Here is a 25,284-nt window from a genome sequence, read left to right as displayed (position 1 = left end):
GGAAGGAGAAGAGAGGAGAGAGTTTGATCAATGTCTGACATGAAACAAAGATGGGTTTTGTTAACCTGGCTGTTTTCTGTTTTCATCCATCCTGCCAAGGCCAGCAAATTCTCCTCTCCAGGGAAGACTAACTCAACAGAGCTGTTTACTTTCTATTTCTAAGCTCGCCGCTTTATTAGGTTTGGTCTTGAGATGATGCCTGCTGTATACTTACAAGGATCAGCAACAATCCATATGAATGAATACCCCTAAATATCTCAGACCCAGCAGAACAACACATTCACCACTGCGTAACAGCTTTGGCATGGCTCAGGCTAAGGTTTTCAAACCATTTTCATTAAACCATCTCTGCAAGTTTTAAAATGTTTCTCTAGTTAAACACTTGATTTAATGTAACAGACCTCTGCCAAAGCTGATGACAGTGGGCCCTGTAAAGTTTAACACCATCAGGAACAAGCAAACGAGGCAACATCTGAGCAGTTTTGAGCACTGATGTGCAGCTTTGTTTTTAGGGTTGTTACCTTGCAGGAGTATCCACCTAGAAAGTCGGTGCAGGTGGCTCCGTTCTGGCAGGGGTTCGGTGTGCACTCATCCACCTGCTCCTCGCAGTAGCTCCCAGTGTATCCAACCTGACAGTGACAGTAGTGGACGTTTCCTGCATCCAGGCACTGTCCCGAGTTTTGACAAAGCTGGGAAACAGCAACTCCTGAGCAGAGGAGGTGATATGGAGTTATCTTAAATTTTACTTCCTTCTCCATTTTCACCATTACCCTCACTTTACAGGAAACCACCAAGGTTTTATCTCTCTCTCTTACCTCTTTGTTTGGCTGCAACCTCACAGGATACACTTGGGACATCACAGTAAAGGCCCGTCCAGCCGGTCTCACACTCACAGCTGTATGTGGTCCCTCTCTGCCAGCAAGATCCTCCATTTTTACAGGGAGATGTGTCACACCAATGAACCAAGTTCTGAGACACAAAATATAAACAAATTCAGCTAAGAGTCTGAAATGTTTGACAAAAAATATGATCACCTTTCAAATTAACATTTACCTGAATAACAAACAAGCGTTTCATCTAATTTCTACACATTAATCATGCTCTGATGACAAATTTTGAATATTTCTTCTTCATCCTACCTGACAACTGAGTCCTGTGTAACCATGTTGGCAGGTGCACTTGTATGTGCCGTAACTGTCCTGACAGGTGCCACCATTTAGACAGGGTCTGGAGTCGCACTCGTTGATATCATGTTGGCAGTAGCTCCCAGTAAAGCCGGGTGGACATAAACAGGTGAAAGTGTTGATGCCGTCCACACAGGTTCCACCGTTGAAGCAGGAACTGAGAGGGGAAACCATGAGTTGTAAAAAAATAACTCGAACCACAGAAAAATTCTCTACCTATTTAGAAAAAGCAACATGAATCAATAAAACATTAATCTGAGCTGGCAGGATTGAACACAACTAATCCGCAATTATCTTGTTACAGTAATGACCTACTTTATGTTTCTACTTTTCAACAAAGTGAGAGAAGACCATCTTATTTTTTTATTGGCTCACAGCCACATTAATTATACAACATCACCGACTCCCGTTTGCAGGGCAGCTGCAGAAGTGCAGCTTTGAAGTAAAACAATATTCCACCACAGGGGGCAGCAGTGGACAAGAAAATGAGAGTTACATTGCTGCAGAAAATTAACCTCTTGATCAGATCAGATCACATCACATCCTTTCTGTTCAACCAATCAAAGTCAAAGCTGTACAGTTTATCGGTTTTTGAGCTTGTGAAAGTGTCCTACCTCTCTGTGCAGTCAGGAGTGTTATTTTCACAGTGGATCCCACTGAACCCAGGTGGACAGGTGCAGGTGTAGCTGTTCACACAGTCTGTGCAATTGGCTCCATTCTTGCATGGATTGCTCTCACATTCGTTGATGTCTTCCTCGCACTTTGGTCCCCGAAATCCGGGCAGGCAGGTACACAGGAAGCTGTTAACCCCATCCTTACAAAGCCCTCCATTGCTGCATGGGTCTATGGGAAGAATTGTTACACTCTCAGGTTTAACTCTCCATCAACATAACATAATTAACATAACATCGATGTAAGGTAAAGGAAGAATAAGCTTACTGGGCTTGCAGTCGTCAATATTGATCTCACAGTTGCGTCCAGTAAAGCCTGGTTTGCAGCCGCAGCGGTAGCTGCCCAAAGTATTCTGGCAGTTTGCTCCATTGCGACAAGGATTCTTCACACACTCTTTAATGTCCACCTCACATGTTTGGCCTTAAAGGGACAAAAAAATAAAACCAGAAAGTGCTAAACTCAGAAATAAGATGGACAATTTTTCTTTTGATCATTAAGTATGTAAGAATGCATACAAATTGGTTGAGTTGTGTTTGTAACTTTTGTCTTTATGTTCATATGTGCATTCATTCCCAGATTCCCAGAGTCTTTTTCAGCTTTAAAAACTCAGAATATACATGACAGAGTAAATTTAACGTTTCAAAGTTCTTCTGACCAAAAGAAAAGCAATGAATGGGCTGAACAACCGCTGTTAAAACAGCTGTAAAAACCTTGGTAAAAATAGCTGTTTTTACTAAGGTTTCCCCGTCAGCCAAGTTGAGAGAGAGGACGTTGGGAACTGCACACCTGGAGTGATCTAAATCGATCCAGTTTGTAAGCCATCAGCATGATTTCAGACCACAGTAGGCAATCTCTTTCTGGTGTTGTAAGCTGATGGATAAATGGCAGCTTTGAAATTTGAATTTATCCTCATTTTTCCTTTCCGTTTATGATTAAATTTAGGTATTAAAACTCTAAATTTTAGGCGATAAAACCCCTTTCTATAAACTCTTTTTGAGTGAGCTGTAAACTCAGAATAAATCTTAGACTTTAATCAGTTTCATTAGTGTTTTAAACATTACTTTACATACACGTCCCCTTTTAGCCTGTAACAAGTAGTTTGTAAAATCAGAGTTAGCGTCTTTATATGCTAGATTTGTTTGCCTGGGTGTTGCTTTTCACCTAATAAAATCATTAGATATTAAATCTTAGTTTTACAATTAATCTAGAATTATTTTATTGTTAATTAGATTCTGTAGATTTTTCTTATAATCTTTTCAATTCAACTGAAGTGTCGTCATTTTAGTGTTCATCCCAAATAAAACAGGATGAGCACCTGAGGAATATACAGAAATCTCCTTGCTTTTTAAAATTTAATTTTAAATTGATAGATAATCACACTGAATTTATTTATATGCCTTATCAGTGCTACATAAGTTTTATATTTTAAAAGGGATTTTTATATTAAAAAGTCTCAGCAGAACTGTCTGACCTTTCTACTGATCATTTAAGGACATCTTTGCATGCTGAGAGCTCACCTTGCCATCCTTCAGGACAGATGCATGAGAAGCTTAGATAGTCCTCTGACTCCTGACATTTTCCTCCATGCTTACAGGGTTTGGAGCTGCAGGGGGCCATCACGATTTCACAGTTTTCTCCTGTAAGACACACAAACACATTCTTGAGTGAATTGCATCAGGACTTTGAAACCGTTACTTCACTCCGTGATCTCATGCAAGACCCGTGAACTTGGAGATAACCCAAACCAAACGAACACAGAGTCATCTTTCAATCAGTGCTATCAGAGGATTTTATCCAAGCTCTGTCAGTATCAGAGGCCAGGGGACACATGCCTCTATCTGTTTCCACAACGCGCGGCTCGTAGGGGAAGCCAACTCCAGCTTCCGACCATTGTGAAGCAATTTGCTTTTCTGTGAGACAGGAAGCAGGCAAACAGGAAATGTGTCAAGCACCATGTTCCCACCCCAACACAAGCAAGAGGCTTTTTATTATTTAAAGTCCTGTGGCGGTTTCCAAAAAAATACAGGGCAAATGTAAGACAGCCGGCCCTCAGCATTTTCATCATTATCTGTTTGGTCAAAAAATAAAAGAGATTTGGTTAAAACATTTCCCAATTCTCTTCTGGGAGCAGCATGTACCACAGAGGAATCCAAGGCTTGGTGTCTTTCAGCCCTGAGGAAATATTGTGACTGAACTTTACTTGGCAGTTATTTCATCAGCAGCACATTTTTCCTCTTTGGCCAATAGCTTTAAGTACACAGTTGGTGGAAATTGGCCCCCAGTAAGGAAATTCCCAAATAACAAGCTAATAGATTGATGTATTATTGAATAACAATAATAATATCATACCCGTGTAAGGCAGGACACAGTTGCACTTGTACCCTGCGACATCATCGATGCAGGTCCCCTGGTTCAGGCAAGGGTTGGAGGCACATTCATTTATGTTTGTCTGGCAGTTTGGTCCTGAGGTTGGAGAAGACAGGCAATAAATCACACACTCTTAAGTTCAGACGGAGGTCAACGGTCTGAGCACACAAACAGATACTGACCCGTGAAGCCCATGCGACAGGTGCAAACGTAACCGCTGGTCATGTCCTTGCAGGTCCCTCCATTCATACAAGGGTTGGATTCACACTCGTTGTTGTTGATGTCGCAGTTTTTGCCGCTCCAGCCAGAGTCACACAGGCATTTATAGCTAACAAGACAGCAGCAGGCTCAGTCAAAGTGTGCAGAAAAATGCTTGGTTATTAGGCCTGTTGTTGAGTGCCCTACCCATTAATTTTGTCTTCGCAGTGACCGTGGATGCAGGGGTTGCTGAGGCACTCATTGATTTGGGAGAAGCAGGTGAGATCCTGGTAACCATCCGGACACACGCAGGTGAAACCGTTGATGTTGTCGATGCAGGTACCACCGTTGTGGCAGGGATTGATGGCACACTCGTTGATGTTAATGTTACACATTGTACCTGAAACCAAAAGGACACTGTTTTCATTTCTGAGTCAAACAACACTACATATTCGCAGTGCTTTGCACACGTATATGCACCTCTTCAACTTTTTCATGTTTTAGTATGTTAAGACAAACTTCAAAAACTTTTTGTGGGATTTTATATGCAAGGCTAACACTAATTAACATGCAATTGTGAAGTGGAAGGTAAAAAATACATTGTTTACAAAAGTGTGGTGTGCATTCGTATTCAGCTTCTTTAACTGAATTTACTGAGAATCTGTCAACAGGACAGCAATTAGTCATGCACTCCAGGAATCTGACCATAATGAAAGAGAAGGAGAAAGCCATAAGAAGTCCTATTTACAGTCAGGAAGAACATAGCATCCATGTCATGGAGCAAGAACCTTAAGGCAAACATGCAAAAAGCTAAGTGTAAATAATCTTGAGAAGAGATGTCCTTTTTAGTGACCTTTCTGATTAAATATTTTAAAATATACAACAGCAACCAGTGAGGTCACACACAGGGCCTCCACACAATGTCGCTGGTACTGCAATTATTGTATCAATTTTCAGAAGCATAAGAGATCTGAAGTCCGCCTTTGTCGGCCACTTGAAGGGTTGACGCCATTCAGGCCAGTGCCACGCATAACATAAAGGCAGCCCATTGAGGAACCAGCTTCCAAGCTTTTAAAAGCTCAACTTTCAGGAATCTTTCAGGGAATCTTTTCTCCTGCACAAATCCCCCATGACTCTGTGTGCCAGTATGTGTGTGTGTCCTTTCTTTGTGATGGGGGGGCAGCTTGCATGTTCTAACAGCAGCAGGTTGGGGACAGGGTGGAGTTGCAAAGTGACACCAGGCGAGCCTCAGAGGAGCGTGCTTCCTCGCTCGCCATCTGTCACCCCCACTTTCTACCAGGACCATGCTTCTCTGTTTGTACCTTCAACTCTCCAAACCTGTACTGTAAAACAGTTGTTTTATTTACATACCTACACGCAAGACATATTATACAGCAACCCCCACCCAAAAAAAAAAAAACTACTGCAACAGGAAATACAAGATTCAAGGAAATAAAACTCAGCATGACTGTAAGGTAAAGTAACCAAATCGAAATCTACTTAAAGTTTATAACAATGCTGCATCTCTCATTCTGACTGCAAATCAATGTATACATAATACAATAGAAAGTTTGTACAGCATCCCATCAGCCTGCTGCCATGACAGCACAGTATTGCCAACACAAACGGGTGCCATGCAGCTGGTGTCTGTTACAGTACAGCTTTACCACCATTTCAAGATACTGCATCACCATTGCAATTTTCGAGGCTAAACCTGGCTGCAAACACTTGAAATATACTTCAGCGTGTCGCTTCAAAATGGCTCCTAAAGATCCCTGCGGTCCCTGCAGGTATCTCAGACCTCAGCAGCCTGCAGTTGGGACATTGCTGTATACTTCTGCCTTTAAGGACAAACACATGCAGTGAAACTCTAATGAGTTTGTGTGTTTCTGTTCTTAGTGGAAAGCTTCCAGGCCTGCCTTAAGCTAGGTTTATACTTGACGCACTAAACAGGGTGTGATGGTGCACGCGCCAACAGTGAAGCAATCGCGCCATCCCCGCTCTTGCACGAGGGCCTGGTTGTGCACCTCCAAATTTTTTTAATTTGGCGCTGACCACCCTGCCACTCTCCGTTGGGAATCAACAAAGTTTTAGGTTCAAACATTTCACGCACAAATAAATTGTGTAATAAAACTGTAACACTTCTAGTATATTTATTTTGTTTACCAGTGTAGCCAGGTTCACAAACACACTCATAACCATTGATCTTGTCGATGCAGGTTCCATAGTCACACAGATTGCCCTTGCAGTCGTCAATGTTAACTTCACAGTTGATTCCTGCAAGGGATATTAATTTTTCATTTATTTTCAAGCTCATCTTTGATTTTCAACTGTTCTTTTCTGTTTGTTATTGTGCAACCAGTGCCCACCTGTGGTTCCCTTGGGGCAGCTGCAGATGTAGGCGTTCTCCCGGTCCAGGCAGGTTCCTCCGTTCCTGCACGGCTGGCTCAGACACTCATTAATGTTGGTCTCACACAGCCTGCCGGTGAACCCGGGGTTGCAGCTGCAGCTGAAGGAGGCAAGGCCGTCGATGCAGGAGCCATAGTGGCACGGGTTGGAGTAACACTCATTGATGTCTACCTCACAGTGCCTTCCTGTGTAACCTAAACGAAACAAGTGTTGTCTTTTGAACCAGTGATTTAACTACATCAACTTGCTGTAGTTGTATTTTAGGCTCTTTTTAACTTTCTAATGTCAGTTTTAGCTAAAGCCTGCTTACCTTCTGTGCACTCGCAAGTGTACTTGTTGGGCCCGTCTGTGCACTTGGCGCCATTTTTGCACGGTGTGCTGGCACACTCATCTATGTCTATCTGGCAAAGATTCCCAGTAAAGCCTGGAAACAAAAAACAAGAGGCTGTTATTGTGTTCGTGAAGAAGTGTGTGTGTGTGTGTATGTAAACATGACTAATTTGTTCTTAGTATTTTGAAAACCAAATCTACAAATAGTCCTGGATCCATCCTAAAGAGCACTCAATACATTACAAACTCTGCATATTAATAAGCAACTGTGCAACACTACAAGCACTCCCTTATCCTTTTCTCTTCTTTTTACCAAAACTGAAAACAGGGAGAGGAAAGAGTAGGGGCACAAGTTCGGTTAAAAGTGGGGGAGGGAGGGAAAGAATGAGAGAAGAATGAAAGTTGTGAGGCCTCCTGACTAAAGTCTGAGAGACAAAGAGAGCCTGTCTGCTCAACACAGCGACAAACTGAGCGCGTTGCCTTCTTTGTCCCCCAAAACTTTTCAATCACAATGTGCATTCTCCTGTCTTAGTCTCACCCCCTCCCTGCCACTCCCTCCACTCCACCCTGCCTCCGAAAAGAGCCAGGTTGGCCTCTGACACCAAACTTTTCAAACCCCTTGTTCATTCAGAATCTAGCAGCAGGCTTCCTCCTTTTTCCTGGAGCTATTGTCATCTCAGATATTGTCCTCTCAGTCACAGTCTGATGATGTTGTCTGATAAAGAGATATCGGGCTCAGGTCCCCTCTCTGAACCACATGATCACAGAAACCCACAGGTGCAGTACGATAATCCGCAGAGGAAGTATTTGTGTGGTGGACAGCAAGCTGATTACTCCCTGTGGAGTCTTTTTTTGTTGTTTTTTTAGCAAGCTGCAAGCAGACAAATAAATGCACAAGAAAATGTAGATACAATAAAGACAGCAAACCTTCATGCAGTGCAGTGGATACGTTGGTAACATTAGAAAAGCAGGTATATTTTCTGAAATAAAGGATCATGAAGTTTCTGCTTACTGATTATAATAAATCTGAAAACATTTATTCTGCCATTGTGCTAAAAGATGTTTCTTTTTTTTTGCTTTGTTTTTTGCGGTTCATGTCTGTAAACTTAGGCAAACAGTATGGTGGTTCTGGTTCCCTTAAAGTGTCAGGGCAGATTTATTTTAAAATATTCTCTCCCTTTTGTAAAGTATATGTTAAAATCAGTGGTGACCTCAGTTCCAGTAATCTTCTAACAGCTAATGGTGGAATTATTTTTTTGTTTAGCAGATTAGTACTTTTTCTAACTGTGGAAACTGTTAGCAGACTGCTTATTTTCCGCTTAGTTGGGTTTTGCCAACTTTAAGTCTGCAAACAAAATTCCCAAGTTTATACCTTTCTGTTGTGGGCATGTTTCAAAGAGTCCCTCAAGCCCATTATTGTCTTACTACGTGTGCACATGACAAGACGTCATTGAGCGATGCAACAGCAGCTAGCGGAAGGCAGTTTTGAGTTGCATTTATTCAGTTCAGTTCAGTTATTCTTCAAGTTATCAAAGCAGTTAGCGTCAGCTTTCGCAAATTTTTTTTTATTTGTTTAGCATTAGCGAAGCTAATATTTTAGTCAGCGGAATATGGGTTAGCGAAGCTAACTTTTTGGTTAGCCGTGTCCACCACTGATTATAATAATGTTTTCTCCGTGCATGTGTAGGTTCGTTCTCGGTGCTCCGGCTTTCTCCCACAGCCCAAAACCATGACTGGTAATTTGCACCCTGGCTTAGCTGGAGATCGAATCAAACATGCTACAGAATCAGAAGCAGGGCAATACAGGAACGTTAATTATAACAGGCAAAATTTCCTTCTGTTCCATTGAATGACAGCTACACTACATTGCCAAATGTATGTGTTTGTAATGTTTCAGTCTATTTGTTTCTATGTGTGCTCACTTGTCAAGCAGTAATCAGTTGATTGAGCACACCTGTGCCTGCTTATTGCTCTGCTGCCTGTCACCTGTGTGCTGCTCTATTTAAGCTCCCTCCAGCCACAAACACCTTGCCAGATCTTAGCTTTCTCATCCAAAAGTTGTCCCGAGTTGGTGTATGAAATTTAGGAAACAGTAATTAGACTTACACAGTCTCAAAAAATAGTTAGGCTTAGGTGGATACCTGCACATAAAGATATTAAAGGGGATTATCTAGCTAAACAGTCTCTTAGACAATATACAATAATGGAAATTGCATTTAGTAAATCTGATATAAAATCTATTATTAAGAACCAAGTAAAATCTGAAAGGCGGCAGCTTTGGGAGAAGGAGACTAAAGGTCGTCATTTGTTTCAAAACAAATTCAAAACAGTAGAAAATATAATAATTCAGTGTGAAAAATATAGAGTGAGTAGAGAAAAATTAAAACAAGAATTAAGGAAACATGATGTGGAGACATTAAGGATGAACTAAATATTAACATAAAATAACATAACATAAAAAAATAAATAAAGCATTTATTAGATATTAGATTTTATATTAGATTAGGAAAATGGGATTATATAAAAAAAAATATAGCTTATGTATCGAAAGCTCCTGCTAGTAGATGTCCAGCATTTTCATCTTGTTTATGCCTGATCTCCCAATTTCGACTTTGTTTCTGTGCCCTGGCCTATCCTGCCTTGCTCAGCCCTTGTCTGACTGCTGCCAAGCTTCTGATCTCTGGACCTTGACCTGGTTTCTGTGCCTGGACCTCTAAGTTTTGCCTAGGCCTTGGACAAATAAGCAGATCTCTGATTCCCTAACCCCTGCCTGTCTCTCGTATTACCTTCTGGATTTCAGATTCAGCTCTGATAGACTGTCAACCAGCGGGGAGACAATAAAAGCTACTCCCAAACTCTCCTTCACAGTTACCTGTTGTGACGTCATCACCCAGGCCTGCCTTCCTACTACATCTTTTCCCATCGGACAGTTGTTATTGGACAACTGGTGCAGAAAGACCTTCCTGGAAGTTTTCTGTGAGGACTCTAGATCATCCTAAAGGTATTCAAGAAGGTTGAGGTCAGGACTCTATGCAGGCCAGTCAAGTTTCTCCACACCAAATTTTATACACCTACAGCCATGGAAGTGATTGGAACACCAGAATTCATTGATTTATTGGCGTGACCTAATAATTTTGTGCCAGGGGTAATCCTGGTTGATCCCAGTTTCTGATATTCTTTGAGGTCTGACTGATCACCAGTTGGAACATTGGCCAATTTCACATCGACTATTTAGTGCATCGCTAATTTCATAGAAGTACACTTTGAACACAGGAAATATGTGATAAATAAAAGCTAATATTAGTAATTACTCAAAAGAGTTTATGTTGAGATATTTTTTCTTCTAGCTTTCAGTCTCACAATATCAGTGAAATAGGTGGAAATGTGCCAAAATGAGCATCAAATGTTTAGCAGTTTAGCAACAGTGCGGATAATTTTGATCTACTACGTCTAAAAAGATGAAGGCTTCAAAAACCAACAATTCTGTGCAGGATTTTATTCCACAGATGCATACACATGCACGCACACACAAAGAGTGGTGCAGGCGTGCACAGAAACACACAAGCACTCCAGAGGGATTTATCCAGAAGCATTTCAAAGGCTCTCAGCGGGGTTTCCATGGCTATTTCATGTACAGGAATGAAAAGGGGACCTCGCCTTGGGCCTCGCAACAGGGACAAATTTACATCTCAAGCAGGGCGGTTAAAATCCTTCCCCCTTGTGGTACCCTTTCTACTTCAGCATAACAGCCTGTGCATCCCAACACATGCTCCCCCCCCACACAGAAAAACACTTTCCCCACCACCAGTTTGAACTGCTTCCTTGCATAACCCTCACTCAGTGAACACAGTTTTTTTTAGGAGTTAAGCTCTTTATTTGGCTCTTTTCTTTTAAATGAAAAGCTTTCTTGTTGGGATGTTTTTTTTTTGTCGTTCCTCTTTTTTTTCTCCCACTAGCAGGAATCTTGCCTCTTGCCTTTGATCTTCCAAATTTTGCTATTTTCCTCCTCCCAAAAAAAAAAAAAATCACTTCAACCTTGGCGATCCCAATGAAAGAATTGAAAGCAGAAACACCTTCCTTTTTTCTCTTTTTTTGCTTGCATGAACTTGCTGCATTCTTTCATTTGTGAAAGTTTTTTCTCCAAATAGTGTATCTCAATTGGCTATTCTATGAAAAAGGCTGCAATAACACATCAAGGGTCTTTAGAAGAGACCAAACCGGCTATCTTAATCATCACCAAATCCAGAGAGCCCTGGTCTAAGTTCTCTTTTATTCCTAATCACAATCAAAGTTTCTGCTCAATCATTAGACTTGACGACAGGAATAAGAAACTTCTTAAAAAACTTCACACTTCCTCCAGCTTCTCTCTATAGATTTTTTTAACCTCTCCTCCTCAACTGCATCGTTTTGCTTGGCTGCCCGGGCCTGCGTAAGCCTGCCTCAGGGCTGGGATTAGTGCCCGTCCGGAAAGGTGTTTGTGTGTGTTTGTGTTTGAGGGCAGAAGAGAGGAAGCAGGGAAGAGACACGAAGAGAGAGAGAGATCAACCCCTGTGCCCCCTGACCCTGTGCCCTTCTTTCTCCCATCTCCTCCCTCCTCCCCCTCTGCGGCGGTACGGCAGCCTCACCTGTGGGGCACTGGCAGACGAAGTCGTTGATCTTGTCGATGCACTTGCCGTTGTTCAGGCAGGGGCTGCTGGCGCACTCGTTCGTATCGATCTCGCAGAACTCGCCCTCGTAGCCTGGCCAATTAGCGAGTGAGGACCGGAAGGGAGACAGATTGGATAGAAAGAGATACAAAGTGAGGAGCAAATTCTAAAATGCAGCAGTATTCCACCTAAATAGGTATTTAATATGAAAATGCCAATAGAAATAGAAATAGAACTATAATTAGCTTATACAAAAGCTTAAAATAGCTGTAGCTGTACATAATCCAAGTTACAGGGTTAATATACGGAGCTAACAAGGTCCTTGTTATTGAAAGATGTTTAATATGTATTACACAAAAACCACCAAAACGTTTGTTATAAAATCACGTGAATGTCTGTCAGGTGATCACCAAGAACTGATCTATTCACACTGGTAACCAATCATATTAAACCAATTAACTATGAAGACATATGAGTGGCAATCAGGTAATTTTATGTAGTCTTTTTTAACTGCTTGTCATATTACATTAAAGCCACTTACTGCTACACCGCAGTCTCATTCAATCTTTGTTCAGATCAGTTTTTTACTTCAAAATCCAGGGAAAAAAGGAGAAATGTTTCTATTTTACTTTTAAAAGGGTTGGAACATCTGTGATTAAACCTGTTGGCACCAGATGAACTTCACTGTAGTTTTACTGGAGTGCTACGGTGAGTTAACCTCAGATGTTGGGCCTCAGAATGATGTTGCATCCAATTAAACTGTTTTCCAGTTGCAAGGTATAAAACCAGTTAAAATTTGCTAAATTCTTTACTGGCCAGGTTGACTACAATTAGCAATACAAGCCAATAACAAAGTATTTCTCAGCATCTTATAAAATTTAACACTGTAGCACATGTTCCTAGGTGACAAAACACCAACAGTAAGAGTCTCAGTGAGTGTTTTCATTTGAATGTACAAACTTCGGACTCTTTCAAAGAGAAATAAAAAAACGATAAAATTTGATGTTTATTATGCAACAGCAGCAGTGTATTTCATGTCAAAATACAAAGGTTAATTTTAATTCAGAGCTTTATTAGTCCTTCTATTCATCACTAATACACATATTTCATGTGTGCTTCAACACAGTTCATTTCATTAATTGTCCTGGTAAATAAAGAATCTTACAGTTTTAGACACAAAATAAAAAAAAAACTATTTTCTTTGCACTTTAAAGAAAGCAGACATAATTCTGGTAAACCTTGGAAAAGCAAATCTGTGTATCTATCAGTTTTCTATATGTAAACCTTTCCTGATCTAGCTTCTCACCTGCCATACAGATGCATTGGAAGTCTCCTATCTGGTCCAGGCAGGTGGCCTCGTTCTTACACGGGTTCGACTTGCACTCGTTGATGTCCATCTCGCAGCGCGTCCCCATGTACCCCCGCTGGCACTTACACTGGAACGAGCCCTTGGTGTTTTCGCACTTCCCAGCATGCTCACACGGGTTGGAACCTGCAAAAACATTGATGCTTTAATTTCACTTCGTTCAGGTGATTGCTAACAGGCAGCTCTTTCATTGTAAAGCCAGTAAAATGTCTTTGAGATTAGATCATTTTAGTGGTTTAATGTAAAAAAAAGCTCAAATCATTTGTGTGATTGCAGCACTGAGGATGTTATTTGCTGCAATTAGGGGTACCATTATACCTATAATAACAGGAGACCGTGAGCTTGTATGTTGTTAGTAACTCAGGTTTTGTCACTGGAAGATAAATGTTTTTGGAGTTTAGGCAGAGTGATTTTTTACCCAGCGAGCATTCATCTACATCCTTATCACAGGAAGCACCAACATATCCCGAAGGGCAGGTACAGATATGATTTCCGTTGACAGGGTTGGTGTCGCAGTTGGAGTCCTTTTTACACGGGTTACTGATGCATGCGTCCTTCAGCTGGCACAGCAGACCTGCAGCACAGTTAAAGAGGACGGCATTAATGACTTCTATTATTTTCACTTTACAGATGAACATTAGTCATCTAATTGGAACCCTGGAGTCTCCAGTGAGAGTATCCCGATGCCAACGAAAACAACACATTTCTGTGTTATGCTTCCCACGTGTCATTACATTTACAGATGAGCAGTGTGTAACATATCCCTATAACAACTGTTACCATGTGAGTTACCTGTTGTTTTGGTTTTTTGTCGGTTTTGGCTTTAGGATTAGTTTAGGGTTCAGGAGGAAATACTCTGATTTCTTCCTCCTTGGTTTATTTGGGCTGTGGCTAGGCGGCCCATATGAGCACTTACGTTTAATGTGTGCTAATCATCACAACTGTATGTTGTGTGGCTCACAGAAAATAACAGTAAAAACATAAAACAACACAGCAGGAGCAATGCAAAAACGTCAAGAAATAAGCACTCATTTTTTAAAATTGCTTATCATTTCTTGTTCACTAAACCTCACACAATAACTTGTAGACTGCAGAGAATACCCATAAAACAAACCAACACACCTGTTCGGCCATGAGGACATTCGCAGAAGAAAGAAGCCACACGGTCGTGGCAGGTGGATCCCGGGTAGCAGGCAGCACTGGCGCAGTCGTTGATATTCTCGCTGCAGTCGTCCCCGGTCCAGCCATTCACACACACGCACTGGTAGCTGCCGTATATGTTGTGGCACGTGCCGCCGTTCAGGCATGCATTGGGCATAAGCTGGCACTCATCAACATCGTCCAGGCACAACTGACCTGTGGAGAAACGAGCTGGAGATGTTTCTTTCTTGGAACTACATTTTATCTGTACAGCACAAGTAATTTGACTTTGAATGCAAAAAATATAGTTGTACGGACCTGTAAATTCTGGTTTACACTGGCAGTTGTAGGTGTTGACTCCATCCACACATGTGCCGCCATTCTGGCATTCGTGACCCGGACAGTCGTCAATGTTATGGTTGCAGTTTTTTCCTGAAAATCCTGAAAAGAACAAGACAAAAAAACAACAAACTTTAACTTATTTACATTATGGTGCCATTTTAAGCACTGCAAACCTCACAAATTCTGTTTCTCATTTGTCCTGGTCTGAAACAATAACAGCAGTTACACCTTTGTTCAGTTAAATGTGGTCAACTGTCTTTTCCTTCCCTAGAAAGAAGGCAGCTGTGCCCTTCTGAGGTCTGTGGGAAGCGTGCCATATAATAACATCCCCTCTGCTTTACAGTTGCACAAGAAGCAACCACTGGGCCTACAAAGTGGTATGTTGGGTTATATAACCTGCAAAGTAAAACCAATACAATGCATAACTGCCACTTCCTTGCAGTTTTTTATTTGTGGAAAGTCATATTGCAGTAGAAATAATTTGGTTATTTGCCCAAACCTCTAGGATGAAGACCTAAAACAATTTTTATTAACTGCTAAAATATTACTTAGGTTTAAGTTTTGTCACCTTAGTTTTACCCTGAATTTAAAAACAGCAATAAATTACTAAAGCTAATTTTCCTTTATGTTATAACTGATACATTTAGTCTTAAAGCACCAGGGGTCTCATGTACAAAACAGCTATCATACTAAAAGTTTGCAGTAGGGAGAAATTCTGAAACTTGCAACACACAAAAACATTCAGATGTATGAATCCATGCATAAGCATGTGATGAACTTTGTGATGAATTCTGCGCAGCTGCATGCTGGTCTCCACCCATAAATACTTGCAAAGTAGGATTAATAGCCAGAAGGCACCCACCACATGTCCAAAAAACCATGGCAACGGTGCTGTAACAGTCCAAACAGGTTCCTTTCGGTGGAAAAACACTAAGAGAGACTATTTGTAGTACAGAAAACCAACAAGTTCTTGAATGACATCAGCGACTCAAAGTGACTGAAAATCAAATGTTTGTCAGCTTGTGCCTGTTTAGTTCTACAATGTGTGTATCTAACCCAAATGGCACTGTCTAGCTGCAACACTAAGCTCAATCAAAGCTCAATGCTGATCATCATAATGACATGAATATGCCTCCCATATTTCAATTAGGAAGACCATCACCACACACACTATGTGAAGTACTTTAAATATTTACAACCATTCAGGATGTCACATAAAAAATAGAAAATCACCTAGAAGCCAGCTATCGTGCACAGAGATTAGTTCCCAACACAACTATTATTATTAGATTAATTATAATTACTTTTATAGTATGAAGGAATCATAAGTTGAGGAGGCCATTGCATTTGTGAGAAACATTTGTGCCTCACAAATAGGTTCCACATATTTTGAATGAAAATACTTTCGATTCACAAAAGTATATCCACTTACAGATGGGGTCCTTATAGCAATATAAGTGCAGTCCATAACTCTGATTACACTCAGAAATTGGCTCTACGCTGAAAATGAGAGCCACAGTTTAGGGGAACCTTATATATCTGAGCAACATAGGGATGAGGCTGTCCTATAAGACTGGCATGGCCCGCCTCAGGGATGATTGTTAAATACCCAACCTGTCAGTCAGCTCCCTCTAAACAGCTCCGGTTGAAAAGACTGCAGCGTAGTGAGAACTTAAACTGGCACCAGTAACACATGGTTCTTCCTGGTCTCCCTCTGTAACGCAGGGGCCAGTTCCGTGCAAAGCTCCAAAATAATTGCCCTGGGTAATCTAAACCGGCTAATAAGACATGCATCATCATATGCGATTGGTACAACTTCTGAAAAAAATCATTCCCTCCGACTTCTTTCATCAGGGATTTCCTCCAGCTGTGCCAAAGATGCAATCATTCCATAATGACGCACAACTTTACGCAGCTATTTATGGACATGTGTGATTGTCTACCTTGTCCACCTTATGAATCATCACACCTGAATTGTTTGGAATTTAATATGCTGATCCAACAGAGTTTTCTTTTTCAGTGAGAATAAAAGTGCCCCTTAGATGGTTCACATGCATTTTATGCTCCTCAGCACACAGACCGATGTGCATTTCCATCTACAGGTGACAAAAAACAAGGAGGTTTTACAGTTTACATCTGACTGAGGTTGTTTCCTTCATTTTCTGAGGCATATTAAATTATTGTATGAAACTAAATGTAATTCAATTTCATTTCCCCAGTTTAAACCATAACAGCTCAAACTCATGATAAAACCTGAGGTTTGATGACCCATGAATTAAATAAAATTGAATGGAGTGACTTTTGAGTTGGAATAAAGAGTTGCCAAAAATTGTGGATCAGTGTCTGAACTGACTAGGAAGAAAAAGCTTGATGGTGACGTGGTGTTGTGCACAACTGAGCAGGACTGAGCTTCCCTTCATTCCACCATGTGAAACGGATGTTGTCCTTTGGCCATTTCCTCATGATAAGGTCCCGGTGCCTTCCTGCTTGGCTTGGTTCACACACGAAAGCAGAAATAAACAAGTGTGTGTGCACACGGAGGACACAACATAAGCCGGAAAAACCAAGCCTTAGATGACATCGCTGCCTGACCGGCAACAAGGAGTCCTGATCAGTTTAGTCACTTCTAGTTGTGTTAGGAAATTAAGCCCCGAAACAAGCCACACATGCCAGTTTGCAAATTACCTTTTCACTTTGATCGATCCTCAATGAATATTTTTTAGTTTCACCAATTAACATATTTGATCTGTGTTTTTTAAACGTTGATATAGAACTAGATTTGAGTGGACAACAAAATCAGCACATTTTAAATTCTATGTCTCTGGTTACCTGGCACACAGGAACATTCGTAGCTGGTCTCTCCCTTCTGGATGCAGGTGCCTCCATTCAGGCAGGGCGACGGGTTGCACGGAAGGTAACGACTCTCGCAGTGCTTCCCCGTGTACTCTGGAAGACACTGGCATCTGTAGCCACCGACCTCGTTGATGCACAGCCCGCCGTTTTTGCAGCGTGGTGGGTTGGCATCGCACTCGTTGACGTCCTGTTTGCAGGTTTGTCCGAAAAAGAATGGGGTGCATGCGCAGATGAAGGTGGAATCAACAGAAGAGCACTGCCCGCCGTTAGCACATGGATTGGAAGCACACGGGTCGGCTGTTGCACAGTCTTTACCTGAGGGCAAAAAGATTTATATACAGTCTTCGCTGTGCAGAATCTGCATCTTACAACTTCAAACCACAACAGAGCTCATGTCTCATACCTGTCCATCCAGGTGGGCAGCGGCACCTATACCTTTGTAGACCATCCGGCTCACAGGTGCCTCCGTTGCGACACGGCGAGCTGAGGCAGGCAATATTGATGGGCGTCATGCAGCGGCGATCAATGTAGCCCACTCTGCAGGTGCAGTTGAAGTCCACCGTGTTTCCCTTGGAGACGGCTCGACATGTGCCTCCGTTCATGCATGGCATGTTGTTGCAGGGGTCATGAAACTGGCACCTGCTCCCTAGGTATCCATCTCGGCATCTGGACACAGCAGTGTGTGTGGCCTTATAAGTACTGATCACAGCTCAGTTATACCTCCTCAAAACCTTTACCAAAAAGTCAACCATTCAAAAACGTGGTAATGCTAAGGGACATAACATCATTAGAAGTGTCTGACAGAATTTTAGATGCAGAAAATGCAATGCAAGATAAAACAGCTTCAAGAGAACAACAGGAGTAAATTTTACCAGATATATGAACACAACAGCAACAAAACAAAAAGTAAAACATTTTACAAAGCAGGACATGCGCTATGTGTCACATAGCATAAAGGTAGTTTTTTTGGATCTCATATAATGAGGGGGAGCGTGCTGAAAGTGTGCTGCAATCTAAGGGAGGAAAACAAGGCTCTCTGGTAACTGCTTCCGCTGTGATATCACGAATAAATGTACATAAACATTTTTACGAATTTAGCAAAATCAACATACAACCCATACTGTTATACTATGCAACCCAAAGTATTCTTTCTTTAAATACCTATTCCCACACTCCATCACTCCTCCAGCTTCTAAAGAGTAAGGAGGGCAAGAAGTGAGTCTGTTTTATCTATTCAGAAATGCATCTAAGATAAAAAAGAGGCAACAGTTCTTTGTAAATGGCAGGTGCAGCCTGCACTGGTATAGCACTTTGTTAAGTTCAAGAACTCCAAAGTGCTTTACACTACAATCGGTCATCCACCCATTTATACACACATTCACACACTGACAGTGGTAAGCTACATTGCCAAACATTTGCCTTCACCTGGCCCTCTGACCACCAACAGTAGGCATGATGGGTGAAGAGTCTTGCCCAAGGACACAACGACTGAGACCAGACCCGCAACCCACCGATTACAGGACGAACCCTTTCCATCTGAGCCACCGTTACCCGCAAAGTTCTTTGATGCACTTTGTTTTAGGTTTAGTTGGCAATTCACCATCGTTCCTGCAAAGCCAAACAATTGTTCATCAGTCCCTCCATCCATTGTCTGTACCCACCTGTCCTTGCATTGTTGTGGGTGGGCTGGTACCTATGTCCAGTGGTCATTGGGTCAGATGTCGGGCAAACCATGGACAGGTAGTCGAAGAATCAGAATAATCTTCTTTTTAGATTAACACGTTTTTTATTGATTTGCATTTTATGATCAACTGAATTTGAGTATATTGTTTTATAACTGAATTCATTCAGGTATGATGTAACTGAATCTGACTATATGACTGAAATTGACTGGAACCAACTGCATTTGGACCAAACCATATTCTGTATAAATGGGTAGACTTTATAAATCTGTAAATTAGAATTCAGTAATTTTTCTGATGTCATGTAAAATCAGATGGCTCACATTTTTTTGTTCCATTTCATTTTTTTTCTACATATCTTTGTATTTCAATAATACAATATATAATATAATATATTCACCTACCTTAGCAAATAACATTGATTCACATTTTGCAGAGCCTACATAAAAAGGTGGATCAGGAAAAATGTGACTGTGTTGTACATGTATTACTACAAATGTGACAAATCTTGCATTTTAGCAGACAATCAAAGGAGTCAAAATCAGAACTAAATTCAAATCGGTATCAGCCTCATAAAAGCCTGATCGCTGCACATTAATAAACAGCTTTTGTATTACAATATCTTTCTATCAAATGACTTTTCCAAACTGAATTATAAAGGTTTGTAGGATAAATTTACTCAGTCTGATAAGAGGCAGGAAGTTACTGAAATGTAGACAAACTATCAACCCATGAAGGGAAAAAAATCACAATACAAAAACCTTGATTCCTCAACTTGTCTAGGTCAGCAAATATCTAACATTCCTTTAATTGTTTTAATCATTCAATTAGCATAAAAAAGACTTGATCCTATCAAGACGCCTCAAATAAGCAAAGATCCCTCCTTGGTGAGCAACTGTGCTTATAAATCAGCTACTGGAGAGAAAAAGATCCTGCTTTGCCGTTTTACCTCACAGCAACACTTCCATGAGAAACTATGCTTTAAAAAGCACATCCGTCTTTCTACTGTCGCCCCCAATGAACAATGTGCAAGAGGCTGTAAAACAGGGAGAGGAGGGGAAAACAAACTCCTGTGATGTTTCTCACAGGTTGTGTCTGAGTCATAAACGTCGCTCGGACCCCAGCGAACAAATGGCCACAGAGAGAGGAGCCTCAGATCACAGAAACGCATTCACACATTTACAATGACAATAAGGGGAGCCGAGGGCTCATCCCCAGAGGATGCACACGGCTCAATAAAAAGGCCACACACCTTAAGATGGAGTGAGCAGCACCACACACACATAGCAGGATAATAGATGCGTGCAACTTTGCACAGTTGCACGCATCTTATTGTCATTCAGTTTAGCTCTTATAATTATATGCAAATGCTTCTAGTTGATACAAACAATGCAGAAATCAGACTTTCACTTGCATGATTTTAAACTGTTTTCGCTATTTGATAAGAAACACTGGAACACAATTACATTTTAGTAGATACAAAAAGCCCAATGTTATCAGCGGTTTTCTGCCATCTTAGACCTGCCTTACAGCCACTATAGTTGTGACATTGGAAGTGTTTAGTACTTATTTCAACAACGCAGGTCTGCCGGCATACTGTAGGTCAGTCATTTTAAACACAACATCAAACATCAATCCAAAATCTGCAGTATTTCAGACCTTCTACTAAATGTTTCTTTTTCGAAAGCTGACACAGAAGAGAATCAGCTGTCTCAGCACCATCCAGGATCTCTCAGGGATGAAATGTGCTCATTTAGACCCTTTGTCAGCACTCATTCATCCTGAGGACAAGGCTTTGCCACCGTGTTTGAGCTGTAAGCCAACATTATGGCAACTTCAAAGCACTACACCACTACCTCAGTGCTCTTATTCTTTCCTCCTCTGAGGGGTTTGCTTCAGCATCAAACAGACAATGAAAAAATGTCTGTCAATAATTAAGAAAGAGGAGTGAATTATTTCATAAATTAAATAAAATAAGAAATGTTCAAATCCAAATTTCTACTGACTTTTTTAAATCTATTTATAAAACACCAACTTGCACCAAATATTGTTGCGAGTTTAGTCACTTGCAGACACAATATCATGAAGAAAACATCCTGTCCATGCGGCCTTCCCACAAAATCAAAACCCAAAGTCCCTCTAAAATACCTGACTAAAGCCAGCGAGGCTGTTAGCCCTGAGGGGCTGGCGGGGCCACGTCCCCAAACATTCCCAGGGTGTCCAGCACCTTTGTGTGTATAGGGCATAGACTGTGGCCCCTCTGAGGGGACAGTTGTGTGTTTACACAGGTTCCCCCTCTCAGGGGATTACGCAGCCTTCGGACTGTGACAAGGAAAAGAAAACATCACATGCTAGGCTCTGTGCAACATAAACAGTAGCAGCCAGCGGTGCCCTGTCATTATGTAGATATTGAAAAGTGGGACCTTATATCACAGTATTGATGTCAACAATATGATCAAAGGGGAAGCCAAATTTTAGTCAAATGTCACCAAAGAGCCAATTACGGAGCTGAAAGTAATCTGAGAACAACAAACCAAAAGTATACTTTCGGCATTTATTCTACTTTCTAGTGCTAAATAATTAAAACAAGTTTGATGCAAACATAATTTTTCTTTTTGACATGCCTTGCAAACATAGATTTAGATGCATACTGCTTAAAAGACACAGCTGAAAAGTTTGGGTCATCCATATAAAAATGTGCCTCTACTTTTTCAGATAGCTTAAAGTGCCACATTTGGTAAGGTTGAACGACCAAATTGGCAACAGGACATTGGCAGTCACATGGTGGCTGGATAGATTTTACTGAAAAAAATTATAAACTTTACAAAGGAAACACAGGAACTAGGGATACAGCAACAGAGAGCTCAACAACAAAGGGACAGAAAAAAGGAACTTGAATACAGCTGAGATGTGACGAACTACACGAAATAGGTAAGTGTAATTAACAGAAACACAAACAGGTGTGGATCATGACAATACCCCTCCCTCAAGGGTGGGTATTGTCAAGGAGGGGGCTCGGAGGGACAAAACCCAAAGTTTGGGTGAATGACCCAGAGGATGACCCAGAGGCCAGCGGTGGCAATGCTGGAAGGGAGGTGGCGGTGGTTCATGGAGAACCCATGGAGAACCTTGCCAAGGAACCATGTGGGGGAGCTCTGGAGTACAAAGGAGTCCTGGAACCTGGGACCCACGGAGGAGCTCCTGAGCACAAAGGAGCTCTGGAGCCTGGGACCCACAGAGGAGCTCGTGAGCACAAAGGAGCTCTGGAGCCTGGGACCCACAGAGGAGCTCCTGAGCACAAAGGAGCTCTGGAGCCTGGAACCCACAGAAGAGCTCTGGAGCACAAAGAAGCTTTGGGACAGGAACATGAGTCAGGTCCACCTGGAAACCCATGTCAGAGAACTCAGGGACAGGAACATGAGGCAGGTCCACCTGGAAACCCATGTCAGAGAACTCAGGGACAGGAACATGAGGCAGGTTCACCAAGACACCCTCGATGGAAACCTCAAGAGCAAGAGCAACAGACAGCAGCAGCAGCTTAAGGCCAGGAGAGGGGCACTGGCGCTTTGAGGCAGAGTGACGCAGGCTCTGTCACTCGGGAGCAGCGAGGAGCAGGCGCTGGTGCTTTCAGGCAGTAGGGAGTAGGCTCAGGGACCTTGAGGCGGTGTTGGGTAGGCTCTGAGACAGCAAACAAAATCTCTGGGTCAGTCACTGACTGCACTGCCCAATGGGTTCGATCGGTCACAGAAAGCCCACGATGGAGCCAGGGCACCTGCTGGGGCCATGCCGGCGCAAGACTTCGCTGACTGTTGCGATAGAAGTGCAAGGTGACTCAGAGAATGCCTGTGTGGCACGTTGTTTGAGAGCAGTTGTATCGCTGCCTTCCCAGAGGAAGAATGGGCAGCATCGAGCCCTAGAAAGGCGATCACTCCTCCATCTAGTCCTCTGAACAGTGCATGTTTTTCTCTGCCTGGTTTCTGAAAGCCTCAAAGAGAGGGACAACCTACACGACTGTTGCGAGTTCCTTGTTGGGGCTGGGTTCTTCTGTCACATTTTAAGCACTGAAGGACCAAAGTGGCAACAGAACATAGGCAGACACATTGCGGATGAATGGATTTTAATGAAAACAATGATACAATTATAGACACAAAGGAAACACAGGAACCAGGGAAACAGCAAAAAAGAGCCTAACAAATGTGTATACACACAAAGGTGCTGGACACCCTGGGAATGTTTGGGGGTGTGGCCCCGCCAGCCCCTCATGGCTAACAGCCTCGTTGTCTTTAGTCAGGTATTTTAGAGGGACTTTGGGCTTTGATTTTGTGGGAAGGCCGCATGGACAGGATGTTTTCTTCATGATATTGTGTTTTAAGGCCAGGCTAAAAACTTTCCTTTTTGATAAAGCTTATAGTTAGAGTGGCTTAGGTTATCCTGAGCTATCTCTGTAGTTATGCTGCTATAGGCTTAGGCTGCTGGAGGACATAATGACCACTTTCACTCTCTTCGCTATATTCTCATACTACTCTCCAATTTTGCATTTTTTGCTGTTATTTCAGCTTCTAACTTTGTTCTCTCTCTTTTCTCTTCCTAGAAGCTACACCTGGCCTGACTCTGTCTCTACCTGTGACACCTTCATGGAGGGGGGCATCGTCCAAGCTTCTGCTGGCAACAACTTAATGCTCACCTTCTACTGATGATACACTTGGCCCTGTCTTTCAGTATTTAACCCTGTCTCTCTCCTACTGACTGAGCTTTTACTGTGACTAACTGTATGTGCTCTCTTTCAGACTCTAACCTTGAAAACTGGCTCAGAGTTTATCTGTTCTTTCTTCCTAGATGAAAGGACTAAAGGAGCTACATCCATTAACATTTACTTTTCCTTCCCATAGAAAGTACTCCTGGATCAGTGCTTCTGTGTTCTTTTTGTGTCTCTGCTCTGTTCTCTCAAACCCCCAGTCGGTCGTGGCAGATGGCCGCTCACACTGAGCCTGGTTCTGCTGGAGGTTTCTTCCTGTTAAAAGGGAGTTTTTTCTCTCCACTGTCGCTACATGCATGCTCAGTATGAGGGATTGCTGCAAAGTCAACGCCAGTGACTGTCCACTGTCTCTACATGCTCATCCAGGAGGAGTGAATGCTACAAGTCACTGACTGGATGCAATCTGCTGGGTTTCCTTAGATAGAAAAACTTTTTATCCAGTTTGAATAAATAACTGAATCTGACTGCACTGTTCAATGATTAGGATTAATTGGAATGTATGTGCCTGAATTGAAATCTATATGATTCGACTGAATTGACTTAGCCCATTTTAAAGTTACCCACCTTTCACATAATGCAACAGGAAAAAACACTCTCCAATTATTTTTACCTCTGCCTTCCTCCCTCCTTGTTGGATGGAGTAAGGGGGAGTCAGGTTTAGGCTAAACCAGCTCAGTTATGGTTGAAGTGCAAACACACCCTCCATTTCTGCTACCTGTGCAACCCCTTCTCTTTTCCAATGGTTATAATCAGTCTGACAGAGAGAGGTACCCCCAATCCTTGTGGTTTTAGTATAACAATGGCCTCCAGTGGGCTATATATGGACACACTTTTTCAGGGTATTATTTTACTTAGTACCCCTACACATAGCCCATTCTAAAATGTCCAAACTCTAACACTCAGTAGTTTAACCTCCCCAACAACCCTATACGATTCCAAACCATTTGTGAAGTGCCTTGAGACAACATGCGTTGTGAATTGGCGCTATATAAATAAACTGAATTGAAATAAACTGAATTGAACAACAAAAGGACAGAAAACAGAAACTTAAATACAACTAAGATGTAACAGGCTACATAAAAAACAGGTTAGTGTAATTAACAGAAACACAAACAAGTGTGGAACATGACATAAAGCTTTTAATGTAACAATTAATGACAAAACGCTTATAGTTCTAATCTACTATTTTGTTAGTTGATTTAAAATAAATTTGACTTTTATCTTGGTAATCTCTTAACCTATGAAAGAAAATATTCTACTCTTATAGTCCGAGCTGCAGCACAACATAGAGCAAAGTGCAACAGGTATACACTGATCAGCCACTTTATTTGGTACAGCT

General features: G+C 41.8%; 1 protein-coding gene across 1 annotated transcript in view; it reads right to left on the bottom strand.

Moving 5' to 3' along the window:
• Positions 1 to 25,284, bottom strand: part of LOC124877947 (neurogenic locus notch homolog protein 1-like) — a 53,135-nt gene that overhangs the window by 12,193 nt on the left and 15,658 nt on the right. The window contains exons 3-21 of the mRNA XM_047381604.1: positions 17,911 to 18,173; positions 17,484 to 17,822; positions 14,631 to 14,753; positions 14,295 to 14,528; positions 13,591 to 13,746; positions 13,113 to 13,298; positions 11,786 to 11,899; positions 7,141 to 7,254; positions 6,791 to 7,024; positions 6,588 to 6,698; positions 4,629 to 4,821; positions 4,406 to 4,551; positions 4,206 to 4,319; positions 3,374 to 3,493; positions 2,124 to 2,276; positions 1,799 to 2,027; positions 1,140 to 1,341; positions 816 to 969; positions 522 to 706 (exon numbers count right to left, since the gene is read on the bottom strand). Coding sequence (XP_047237560.1) covers positions 522 to 706; positions 816 to 969; positions 1,140 to 1,341; positions 1,799 to 2,027; positions 2,124 to 2,276; positions 3,374 to 3,493; positions 4,206 to 4,319; positions 4,406 to 4,551; positions 4,629 to 4,821; positions 6,588 to 6,698; positions 6,791 to 7,024; positions 7,141 to 7,254; positions 11,786 to 11,899; positions 13,113 to 13,298; positions 13,591 to 13,746; positions 14,295 to 14,528; positions 14,631 to 14,753; positions 17,484 to 17,822; positions 17,911 to 18,173 — 3,370 coding nt within the window. The remainder of the gene's footprint in view (positions 1 to 521; positions 707 to 815; positions 970 to 1,139; positions 1,342 to 1,798; positions 2,028 to 2,123; positions 2,277 to 3,373; positions 3,494 to 4,205; positions 4,320 to 4,405; positions 4,552 to 4,628; positions 4,822 to 6,587; positions 6,699 to 6,790; positions 7,025 to 7,140; positions 7,255 to 11,785; positions 11,900 to 13,112; positions 13,299 to 13,590; positions 13,747 to 14,294; positions 14,529 to 14,630; positions 14,754 to 17,483; positions 17,823 to 17,910; positions 18,174 to 25,284) is intronic.

The sequence above is a fragment of the Girardinichthys multiradiatus genome, chromosome 12 (assembly GCF_021462225.1).
Source record: "Girardinichthys multiradiatus isolate DD_20200921_A chromosome 12, DD_fGirMul_XY1, whole genome shotgun sequence".
Taxonomy (NCBI): domain Eukaryota; kingdom Metazoa; phylum Chordata; class Actinopteri; order Cyprinodontiformes; family Goodeidae; genus Girardinichthys; species Girardinichthys multiradiatus.
The sequence above is the reverse complement of the archived record's forward strand: the minus strand, read 5'-3'. Positions and strand labels throughout refer to the sequence as shown.